The 12,433-nt window shown below is 46.5% G+C and overlaps 1 protein-coding gene across 1 annotated transcript in view; it reads left to right on the plus strand.

The window, feature by feature from the left end:
• ITPR1 (inositol 1,4,5-trisphosphate receptor type 1) overlaps positions 1-12,433 on the plus strand; it is a 320,331-nt gene that overhangs the window by 246,679 nt on the left and 61,219 nt on the right. Inside the window, exons 42-45 of the mRNA XM_089919578.1 lie at positions 1,028-1,208; positions 2,723-2,976; positions 9,212-9,412; positions 10,900-11,010. Coding sequence (XP_089775704.1) covers positions 1,028-1,208; positions 2,723-2,976; positions 9,212-9,412; positions 10,900-11,010 — 747 coding nt within the window. The remainder of the gene's footprint in view (positions 1-1,027; positions 1,209-2,722; positions 2,977-9,211; positions 9,413-10,899; positions 11,011-12,433) is intronic.

Genomic DNA, 12,433 nt, shown 5'->3' on the forward strand with positions numbered 1-12,433 from the left:
TAAGGGGCTTCATGAGGCTGGTAAGATGTTGCTTTTCTCTGGGATTGCAAGCCTAGGGTTACCTTCTGTAGGGAAGTGCCATCTTTCCAAATGGGGGGGGATATGAAATTGGCAGAAAGCTCCCACTGGGAGAAGCAAATATATTGTTTGGAGCTTTGTTTTATTCCTCTGGAAATTGACCGTATTGTAGTTTTATGTAAATAATTCACAACAGCGTGGTATTTGCAAAGGGGTGAAAAGAGAGTGCTCACAAATGAAGTTGAGATACCATATTGTGTTTTTATATCAACAGTGTATACTATTGCTTGCAGTGGGTCCAAAAACAGATGTGTATTCAAGAGGCGAGCTACCTGTTCATTGTTAGCTTTTTCATCTAATCACCCTTTACCTGCCCTTTAAAACCTGATCCGAAAATCACTTTTTTCACGACGATTCTGGGATCACTCCAGCCCAATGTCATCCTTGCCACCTCTGAGCCTCTATAATATAATTGTCTGTGTAGCTTCTGGAGCATGTTTTACACATATAAGCCCTCCTTATGGGCGTGTCATGCTAACCTGGTATGGAGCCCTATAGGGGCAGGTAGCACGTCTTACTCATCTGTATATATTCACAAGGCTTTGCAAAGAGGAGGGCTCATAGAAGTCCTTAAACACATGACTGGCCCTGCAACAATCACCAAAAATACATTCTGTTTCCATTGTTAGTGGAGTTGATTTATATGTGTGTAGGGGGTTGTGCTTCGTTGGCTGAAATCTGCCCACCACCCCTTAGCATGCTTCCCAAGCCTATATGACTGATTCAGCCAAGGAATGGCATTTTGCTTTAAAGACTCTGTGTAGAAAACCTCAGGCTGTGGAAGCCAGAGAATGACAGTGCATTGAACGGTGTTTAACCCTGGTCCAAAGTTAGACCGTTTTTGAGGTTTTGTGTCTGGCTCTGATCTCCACGAGTTTTTGGTGTCCTGAGTGGGATTCAGTAACTGGTGTGTCACAGTGTTGAAAAAGCTGTGGGTTTTCCTTGGCAGCACTCCTTTTTCTGCCGGCTGACAGAAGATAAGAAGTCGGAGAAATTCTTCAAGGTCTTCTATGACCGGATGAAGGTGGCCCAGCAGGAAATCAAGGCAACGGTGACCGTGAACACCAGTGACTTGGGAAATAAAAAGAAAGATGATGAGGTAGACAGGGATGCCCCATCACGGAAAAAAGGTAAATGCTCCCCTGCACGCAGCTCTTCAGTCAGCTGCATTGTAAACATGGGAGGAATCCCTGGTTTTCCTTTAGTTTTTACACGACTTCTAGGCTCCAAACTGTTTTCTGACTGGGGCTTTCAGAAGAAGAAAACCAATCTGGTTGTGATATAATTCTTCCTGTGTAACCTGAACTGAATTCCTGCTGCTTTGGAGGCTCCTCTTGTTTAATAAACTAACATACATTCTTCTTTGTCAAACTGAGGGTTTTATTGGCAGGAAATCCATTAATAATCTTTTCCTGTAATTTCCATTTAATGTTAGAGCAAGTTGTGGAATACGCACTTTTAAATTGGCTGTCGTCTTTTGTCAGCTAATCCTCCCTTATTTTCTGAAATATTTGAAAGTTCATAAAGCTTTTTATCCATTATCCCCCTTGAAGAGAAGTTATACTGGGGAGTGGGTAGACCCAAAAGTGTTGGCGTCAAATGGCCTTGAATAGGTCTGAGTCTCGTTTTTTTAAGTCTAGAGCTGAGTTTCTCAGCCACAGCACATGGGACATCTGGAGAATCCGTTGCTATCGGGGCTGCCCTGTACATTGCAGGCTGTTTAGCAGCATATGTGGCCTCTACCCAGTAGGTACCAGTAGCCCACCCCCAACTTAAAATCTCTCCAGACATTGCCTGTCGTCCCCTGGGTGGAGATGGGGTCAAAATCATCCCTAGTTGATCGCCACTGGTCTAGAATGGGGATAAAGAGAAGAAAAAGAAGAAAGGCTAACATTTACTGAGTACTTCCTATGAACCAGGCACTGTCCAAAGTCCTTTACATGTGTTACTTCATTTAGAAGTCAAGTGGACATTGTAAAATCGATAAAATCGTTATCCCCATTTTACAGATGAGGAAACTGAGGTGTAGGGATGGTAATTAACTTGTAGGATATGGAGCTAGTAAGGATATGGAGCTAGTAAGTACTAAGAGCCAGGATTTGAACCCAGGGAGTCTGGCTACAGCATCTAATGCTCCTAACTCTAGTGCCTGGTTACCTTACAGGGTTACTCTGAAGATTCGATGAGGTAATAAACATGAGGTGCTTAATCACGGTGCCTTGGGGCTTAGTAAAGGGCTCCATCAATTGTTGTATAAGAACAGTAATTCCAGTTTGCTTAGCTTATGTTGAGTGTCTCAGGAACATTCTAGAGGAAGACGTCACTGATGTTCTCCCCATTTTACAGATGAGGAAGCTGAGGCCCAGAGTCATAGATGTATGAGGTTGACAGAACCTCTACTGCTTTTCCTCTAAACCACCGAGCAAGTGTAGGTGACGTGTTAGAGCCACCAGCAAGCTGGAAGGGCTCAACTTACTTTTAATCCTAAGAGGTGAGAGAAGATGGTGGCTTCTTGGAGCGTTTTGCCAACCTTGAGGGACTCTCGGGTGAATTCCAGAACTTAGGTCTCTGAACGTCGTCTTTGGCGTGGTGAATAGTGTTCCTGGGATTCGGCAGCATTGACCATCTTACATTTGCGTTCTAGCCAAAGAGCCCACGACACAGATAACGGAAGAGGCCCGGGATCAGCTTGTGGAGGCCTCTGCCGCCACCAGGAAAGCCTTCACCACCTTCAGAAGGGAGGCCGACCCCGACGATCACTACCAGTCAGGGGAGGGCGCCCAGGCCACAGCAGACAAGACCAAGGACGACCTGGAGATGAGCGCAGTCATCACCATCATGCAGCCCATCCTCCGCTTCCTGCAGCTCCTGTGCGAAAACCACAACCGGGACCTACAGGTGAGGGCCGGGGGGCAGTGGAGGGGGGGGTCCCAGGTCCTCACAGCTACCGCCGCTTACTGTGACATCTCAGCTCCTCTCCTTTCAGCCCATCTCTTCGAGCTGAGGACCCTGCATGGTTCTCGATGTCTGGGCACTAGAAGTGTTTCTCTGTCTTGTCGTCCCCACTGTCTCCACAGGGACAGGGACCAGATCTCATGCTCAGCAGTGTAGTTCCCACCTGCTCCACATGTGTTTGTTATATGTGTGTATGTGCCTCTGTGTGTGTGCCTCTATGTGTGTGTGTATCTGGTAGCCTGCCACCGTTTGATACATAGGTGTACAGGTAAAACTTGAATGGATGGAGGGGTGGATGATTAAATATACTAGACTTAACAGAATCTGGTACATAGAATGTTCTAATCAAATATTTCTTGGTTGAATGAATGAAGTGGCTTTCTGGTGTTTTACACAAATGTTCAAAAATATTTGTTGAACTGATTATTCCAGAAATCCTTTGTTCACTTTTTTTTTTGTCGTGGGGTAATAACAATGGCCAGGTTTATTGGGCACTTAGATGATCCTGGATGCTAAGTGTTGCCTGTATCATAACACTTGTTTTATAGATGAGGAAACCAAGATGCACAAGACCCAGTTAGGGAGTACAGAGCTTGGAACTGAACCCAGGCAGTCTGGTGGGTAGAGGCTGTGCTGTCAACCACCGCATTAAGACAGAGGGCGTTTCCTCCCTTGCAGAGTTTCCCCAACAGCAAAGGCTTTTCAGGAAGGGCCAAGGATGGGTTCCAGAGATACCCTCTTTGTTCTGAGTGGACACAGATCTGTGGAAGGTGTCTCTGCCCAGGAGAAGCAAGCTAGAGCACCGGGGCCTTGGCCTTCTCCTAGTTTTGCTTCTGACTCTTGGGGAGAACACCCCTCTCTGCCTAAAACAGATGAGGGTGAACAGGAAGAGTGTGTCTGAACTCCTCTAAGGCAGAATGTTTTCTCCTAAAATAAATAAATTGGTGGGGGTAGTTTTACCTGAATTGTGATGGTTTGAAAGGAAAATAATTCTAGTCCGAACACCGCAAGGGGAAGGTGCAGCCTTGAAATATTTGCACAACTGAGTTTACCCACCAGGTGATTTGATGGCCTTTCACATGTTAGCTGTGGCCAGACCATTCGGTGCCACCACCAGAAATCGCTAACACTTAAAATCTGCTGCAGAATCTCTGCCTGGATAAGTTGAGTAAGAAATTATATCGTTAAGCAGTAAGACAGAACAATTTAATGGAAGTGGGGGAAGTCTGCAGTATGAGTACTTACTGTGCTGATTTTTGTTTTCAATCAAATGGGTCCGAAGAGCCTGGGCTTTGAAAAAGCATCGAGGGACTTCCCTGGCAGTCCAGTGGATAAGACTCCGTGCTTCCACTGCAGGGGTCACGGGTTCCATCCCTGGTCAGGGAACTAAGGTCCCACATGCCGCGTGGCACGGCCAAAAAACTAAAAAATGAAATGAAATTTTAAAGAAATAGCATTTAGATCCAAGGTCATCAACCAGCCACATCTGGGCCGTATTTCAAAATGAAGGGATTTCCATCAGCTCCACTGTCAGCCACGCAGGGACTTCAGGCTCGTTCTCTGCTTTGCTGCCCACTCCTTTCCTCCACTGACATTCCAGCTTCATCCCTGACCACGTCTGAGTGTGGGACCTTGGCTGTGAGTCTGTTTTTCTTGCCTGTTGCTCAAACATTCCTTCTTTGGACATAGAACACGTCGGCCCTTGATGCACTGGCCTGACTTGCGTGGATGCCAAGATCAGTGGGTGGACAAGGCCGTCATGACCCAAAGGTCCGGGGTCCGGTTACTGGCTCGTTGGCTGGTGTTTGTCTGGAGGCGGACTGTGTCTGCTCCACCTACCGTATCTACACCGTTCATCACCGGGGAGACAGGCCAAGGGAGTGTGAGCGATACCATGGGAAAGCACGCTGTCCCACCAGTAAGAAAACAAAGCTTACAGCTCGACTGTGGTGTCTTTGTGGATGGGGGCCCTACCCTGCTGGGGCGATTTCTAGGCTGAACTTGGTGGCCAGTGCCCTGTATCGTTCCCCTATACCAGTGTTACTGGTTTCCACCAACCTCGGGCTCCAAAGGAAAAGTAGGTTGAGACTATGCATATGTGTGTTGATCTCCTCATCTCGGCGAGTACCCTGCTCTGTGCCCTGCCCTGGGGGTGATGGAGACCGCCCCCCCCCCCGACCTTCCCCTCACAGAGCTGCACATCTAGGACAGGAGCCACTCGGCAAGCAGGAGGCTGCCGTGCAGGGTGATAAGTGCTCCAGTTGTGTCATCTTAGGGGTTTTGTGGGTTCAGAGCAAGAGAACCAACACAGTAGTAAACTGGGTCCAGGAAGGCTTCCCAGAGGAGCTGATGTCTGCTGAGTTCTGAGCAAACAAAACACAAGGCTACCTTGAGTCGAGTCCATCCGTGAATGTCAGAGGGGCGGTCCTGATGTGCTTGTTTCCCGGACGTGGCTCTGGTTTCGTGGACCTGTTCTACCTTCCGTCCGCCCCCTTGACCTGCCGTCTTCGCAGCACACCCAGCCTCCACTGGGAAAGCAGAGGGAGGCTCCCATTGTACGAATTCACCACTTCCTTTGGGGAAGTCTTCACAGTTTTTGTTTTGTACCTTAGCTCTTTGCAAAACTTTGCTTTGAACGAATTCCCTAAGAACTCCATGGGCAGAAGCCCCTTTTACTGAGTCCTTCCAAAACAACATTCTCTAATACGCCACTCTGCCAGAAACAGTGGTATCGGGGGGAGAGGAAGTGTACAGTATATTTCAATATATATACATTTAAAGCTTAGCAACTTAACCTTTGAAGGTTCTATAACGCCAGTGGTGTTAACTGCTTGGGGCTGCAGAATCCTCCGTTTGAACATCTTAGGCAGAAACGTACATGGTAAAGGAGATGAGAACAAAGCTGCTTTGTTCAGAGTAGAAACGACAGAGTGTCAGAACTTTGCTTTCCTCCCATACCTGCAAGAGCCCTGAGAGCTGGGGCATTCCTGGGCTCCTCCAGGGTTTTGCAGGGAGTGGCTGGAAAACCAGTGATCTGGACCAGTGGTTCACAAGGATGAGTGCTGCCCCCATCTACAGACTCCCACTAAGCCAGGCACACGGAGGTAGTAATAACGTTGCTCTGATACGATGGTATTTGTAGGAATCCAGTTCTCAAAATGATGGTTTTAGGTGGGATTCAACTACTCTGCCTGCCACCCTCTTGACAGTTTTCTGGAACCGATGGTGGATCTCTGGGTCAGGGTTTCCTCGTGGATTCCGAGGGAGAAGACATTCTCGCGAGGAGAGAATTATCAGCTCCCTGGTATAAGGAGGTGCAGATGAGCCCAGAGAGAGGGACTCTGGCCCTTTGAAGTTGCCCGGAGTTCCTTGTCGTATTTAGAACCTTAACTTGCCTGTTGGTTAATGTTCAGTAGCGATAAAGCCACTGAGTTTGACTTTGCCGAATGGACGGTTGTTGCCTTAAGCAAGCTTTGTTCACAGTAGCGAGAGACGTGATGGGAAGGACTGTTTTTGAACCATTTTCCCTATGCTTTTGAACCTTCCCCTGAGAGGCTGGCTTTGTCTTTCCCCTGGGTTAAGGAATACAGGTCTTGCTCTCTCTCCACTGCAGTCTGTTTAAGCACAGACTTGAAGTCTTTGACCTCCTTCGTCTACCCATCTTGACTTGGTCCCTGGCCCTCCAAGGAAGACGACAAAAAGAACAGGACTTCTCTAGTCTGGACAAGGTGGGGTAGGTGGTATGCGCTATGGGTGAGCTCTATTCCTTGAGCATAGAAAGAGTTCCCATGGGCCTTTACCGAGTGGCACGCCTCTGTTTTAGTAGAGAACAAGAGAAAATGGAACTGAGTTAGGAAGGAGAGATTCTGGCTAGACATTCTGCAAAGGCCATGAGAAATGGGAGAGGCTTTCAAGAAAGGGCAGCCCACCGTCCTTCCTGGGGGGTCTGCAACATGTCATCTGCTGGCCTTGATGAGTTCCCAAGTCCCCTTTCCTTCATCCAACTTAATCCAGATACTTCAGCCGGTGTTTATGAAGCCCATGGCACGAGCCAGTTCCTTGGCCAGTTGTCGGTCACCAGTGCTGGTGCCCCAATCTCACTGGAGTCAGGATGGAGAGCTTCCTGAAAGAAGTGACTTGAGATGCCATCCTGAAGGAAGAGGAGTTAATCAGGGTGGAGACAGGGAGGCGGGGAGTGACAGGCAGAGGGAATAGTGGGGCTGAAGCCCAGGAGATGAGAGAATGGAGGGTGCTTAAAGAGCAGGAAGAAGTTCATTGCTGCCAGCCAGAGGAGCATGGCAGGAGAGATGATGTCCGTGAACAGAAAGGGGCATGACGGGAGTGGCCACATCCCTGAGCAGAGGTGGGGAGGGGCAGGGCGTGGCAGGAATGATGACACAGGAGTTGCAGAGGCAGAGTGGCCTCGAGAGCCATGCTGTGAATTTGAGCCTAGGTTAGCCTGGCTGTCTCCTGCCCTCTCCTTGAATACTCCTTCACTCCACCTCTGCATGCTGAGGGGTTCAGCCAGGCCCTCGAACAGGTAGCATCTTCCCCGAGGGGCTGGGGCGAGAAATGGCTGCAGAACCCTCCTCTGGCTTCCTGTGACCCTTAGAAAAATAGTCACCTTACGAAAGCCCACGTGGTCTCAAATCACCTGTCCTTCCTCCACCTCCACCTGGACCTGAATGACTGTGCAATTTCTAGACTAGTCAGGAAGGCTTGCGCAGAAGGCCCTGAGGTTAACTTGGGGTGGGGGTGAGGGGGGGGTTATCTAGAGGATGAGTCGAGCATAAACTTGATTACCAGCTTTTAATCTGGGCGTTTATGGATGTTTTAATTACACAAGGAATACATGAATATATTCTATGAAGGTTTAAATGAAAATAAGTGTTTGGTTTAAGAAAACAGTCCCTCTACCCATTCCCACGTCTCTACCCAGAGAGAAGTGCTGTTGGTTTGGACTGTATCCTTCCTGTCCTTTTTCTGTATATTTGGATGGAAGCATTGGATATATATTAATCTGCTCTTTGCCTTTTTGTTCGTTTAACTTAACAGTATGTCCTAGAGATCTTTCCATATTGGCACGTATGGACCTACCTCAGTGTTTCCAACTTGTGATATTAAATGATGCTGATACACTATCATTTGTTTACTTCCCAACTGACGGGCATTTAGCTTGTTTCCAGTTCCCCTCTATCTCAAACGGTGCTGTAGCAGACATCCAGTACGTACTTTGTGAATAGTGATAGAAGTGGAATTACCAGGTCAAAAGTTAACATTCATTTTATCTTTTGATTATATCTTTTTACTTTAAAAAGATACAGTTTTCTACGGTTTTCTACAGTAAACATGTAACTTTTATAACTATGCCCAAAAGAATATCTGGGGTTAATCTTCCCTTCTTTTTAAGAAGAGATTACTGGAGTCTATGACGAAAACAAAAAACAAAAAACAACTCCTCTGCATCAGAATAGACTGTGAGTTATGAGGTGGTTGAATGTGGCTTGCTTGACTTTGTTGAGAAATTATCTGCTGTTATGCCTCTTGTTAGCATTGCAAGTTTACCTGGAGGATACATACTCGGGCACGTGCACACAAGCACACACACATTTACTCGCTTTTGTTCCTTCCTGTAATAACGGAAGTGGCCAAACAAGATAAGCCAGGTTCCCACCATGGCAGGTGGGCTTAAGCCCAGCCTGTAACACTTCATTCTGTGATGAACTAGCCTCAGTGTTAGGTTCTGGGCATTCAGCATCCAGACCACAGCATCATCTTTTAAACATTAACTAGTGTCCTTGGAAACGTCAAAAGGCTCTGAACTTAACATGTGATGGGTGGGGAGGTGGGCTGGGGCAGAAAAGAAAGAAATGAGAACTTAAAAAGGCTACTGGAGTCTGAACTGGGTCGTCAGAGAGGAGCTCTCCTCCCCTGCATCCCATACAAAAGCACCTTGGAGAACAGGCCACAGTGTTTGCAGCCATTGCCATAGACCATGTCCACGGTTGACCGTCATGGGGGCTGACTGACTCTTCTACCCAACACTGCATCTCTCTGCGTAATTGCTGCTCAATCCCAGGCCCCAACCAATTACATACCATCAAAAGGGCAGAATGAGTGACCTTTTCCCTCTTCTCTTTGCCTTTGTTCCCCCAACCTGGGGACTGCCCAATTGCAGAACTTCCTTCGTTGCCAAAATAACAAGACCAACTACAATTTGGTATGTGAGACGCTACAGTTTCTGGACTGTATTTGTGGAAGTACCACCGGGGGTCTTGGTCTTCTCGGACTCTATATCAACGAAAAGAATGTGGCCCTCATCAACCAAACCCTGGAAAGTCTGACCGAATACTGTCAAGGACCTTGCCATGAGAACCAGGTAAATCCATTTGCATTTCGGGGTGGAGAAAGAAGTTTATCATTTTGAAACGTTGTTGACAGGGACTAGTTCAGAAGTCGCACAGCATCTACCTAGGGACCTAGGGATTCAGTAGAACTGGAGGCCTTTTCCAAGCAGTGAGGAAGGAGCAACCGAGCATTATCATGTTTCAGGACGTGACCTAATCACAGGCACTTGAGGGGCTGTCGGGGTGATCGTGCCCAGCTTGGTTCGGTTTGAACGGCCCAACTCGAAGTTGACTAGGGGTACATATTAAAGTTGGAGTTAAATGAATGTGACCAGGAGACTGGGCTCTATTTCAAATATTAGGAAAGACTCAAAAAGGGGCTACTTCATGGAAGGAGGTTTAAACCGAACTAGAGAGAAAAACCTTGCTGTATATGAGACAACTTGAAAATAACATGAGAAAATGTATGATTGAGACTTTAACACCACAGACGTTCAGAGGAGAGAAGGACTCCGTTAGTCTTGACTTACGCTTCTCGAGAAGTATATTTTTGGAGTGGAACCCAATAGTTTCTTGAGTAGAGTCATTGCTTATCCCTGACGTCTTGCAGATTCCGTGCAGTTTTGCACTGATGCTAGAATGAGTATGATTTTTAGCTCAAATTATAGCTGTGTCCTGGCTGGAGGGGGTAGTCCAGTGCTTAAATAGCCCATTATAAACCCAGTGGCCAGGAAAGGTATGACATGCTGCGTTGCTTGGGAAGCAAGGCCAGAAGAACGGCTTACAAGAGGGACCACTTGCTGTATATTAAAAAATCTGATCTTAGTTGTCCATGACTACGAGGCTAGCATTTCGTTAGATCCACTTTAGTCTCCAGGCTTCCTGATGGGACCAATGGGGTAGTTTGAGTTAAAGTGAAAAGGAACAAAAAAAGTACAACAGGCTTTGGGGGAGAGGCTTTATCTAAGTGAATTTCTTTATAACCTCAAGATGGCTTTTCTGCCAAACAGAGGTCTGTTCAAAGGAGCATACTGGGGTGAATTCTGTTGCAAACGGGGATCTTACCTGGGGGAAGGTGATTAATTCTGATATTACGTGAATTAAAACGTGCTTTCCAAACTTAAGCCTTAAGCAAAAGTGTGCAGTACGAAAACCGAGTGATGTAGAGAGAATGCAACACACCTCTAAAGGGGAAAACAGCGCTCAGGACCCGGAATCAGTCACACACCATATTTTCCTTTAAGAACAAAAGCCCACTGTACTGTTTGGATTAGACACGGCCAATTTATCAGTTACAGTGCATGGGGACTTTCCTACTGTTTACTGTTAATTCTGAAACTAGAGACTTTCATCTGTCTTTTATTTTTACCACTTTCTCACGGAAAATTTGCTGCTCTCCCCTAGAGACATTACTGGGACTGGCGAGCATTGTGCTGAAATAGCAGTTGAGCCTGTTGGCCTGTGACGTCTGATCTGTGACCAGTGTTTGTGTAATGTCTGCATGTGTCTCTTTCCTCAGAACTGCATAGCCACCCATGAATCCAATGGCATTGACATCATCACGGCCCTGATCCTCAATGACATCAATCCTCTGGGAAAGAAGAGGATGGACCTCGTATTAGAACTGAAGGCAAGTAGGAATTGAAAGCAAAAGACAGTAGCATCTGGAAACCCTTTTGTGTATTGCCTGTGCACGCGACATGGTCACTGCCATGAAACTAAATACTAAAGACAGTTCTTTTAAAGTAAATGAATGATCCACGCTGCAAGTTCTGAGTAAAAGGCAGAACTTCAGTCTTTCCCTTCCAAATAAGGCCTTGGGACAGGATACCAGCTTTTCAACTCACAGGTCACGTGGAATGAGAAGTCATCACTCAAAGCTGAGAAACAAATTCGAACCGCATCCAAGAACTAGCAGCCTTGATTCTGAAAGCCGCAGACGGAGAAAGAATGGAAACTCCATTCCCTCTGTGGCCTCTCGTCTTTCCCCCGTTGAGGACATAGGGCCAGTTCAAGAATAGTACAGCTAAAAACTATCTAGGACCAAAAAAAAAGTTGAACTTTTATATTATCCGGCAACACCTTTTTCTGTTCTGTGGTTGATTTAGCAGAAGGGTGGTTCATAAGTGTTGGGTTAAAATAAGGAGAGTTAAACTGTCCAGAATCGTGCCTCTGGGCCTCTGATGAGTTTCTTTGCATCGTGTACAAACAGTGGCTGACAGATGACTGATGTAGAAGCACCCTTGACATGCTGACTCCCTCTGATACCAAAATAGTTTTATGGGGTGACGAAGCTTAAGCACCTTGAAGCAGTGACTTCAAGGTGATTAAGCTGCTGGGTTTACAAGCCAGCCTCTGGGGTGTTTGAGAAGCTGATCCACTACTTCTGATGTTGATTTCTTGAGGGTACCAAGAAAATTAATTTTAAAAAAATATTAAAAAGTAAAAGCAAATGAACAAAAAGCCCCTCACTTATCTTAGGGCTTCCAAAGATTCTCTGAGTCCAAAGTTTCAATCCTGAGAATCAGACTTGCAGCTCCATCCTGGTGTCTAAAGTATATTTCGAAATGTTAGCCTTACTGAGCACATTTCATTTTCACCCGTTCCCATGTTGGGGCAGGTTGAGATCTGCCCTGCATCTTGCCCCTGTTTGCAGCACTGGGCCACTTTATCACTGTCACAGGAGAGCCTGGACCTACAGGGTTTAGCTGAAAAGCCGATCTGTATTTATGGCTTCAGTGGTGCCGGAGGACAGAAAGGTCATTAGGGAAGGTGGTAACACAGAAGCCCACAGGAATTGCACAGTTACTTTTATTTTATTTTAGTATTTCCAAATGAGTGTCCAAACTAATAGATGGTTTGGCTGTATGGTTTAAGTGGATTTTTGGGGGGGAGGGGACTATTTTTAACTCCTTTGACAAATCGTGTTGTAGAAGTGACTTGGACATCATTCAGGCTCACATCCCTGGCTACCATGTATCAGAATATATATGATGAGAGCCTGAAATAAACTGAGAATTTCATGCTTTCCTAATCGGCGTTTCAGTGGCTTT

The sequence above is a fragment of the Delphinapterus leucas genome, chromosome 10 (genome assembly GCF_059928025.1).
Source record: "Delphinapterus leucas isolate spDelLeu-1000000601 "Yukka" chromosome 10, BTC_Dleu_Yukka2, whole genome shotgun sequence".
NCBI lineage: Eukaryota > Metazoa > Chordata > Mammalia > Artiodactyla > Monodontidae > Delphinapterus > Delphinapterus leucas.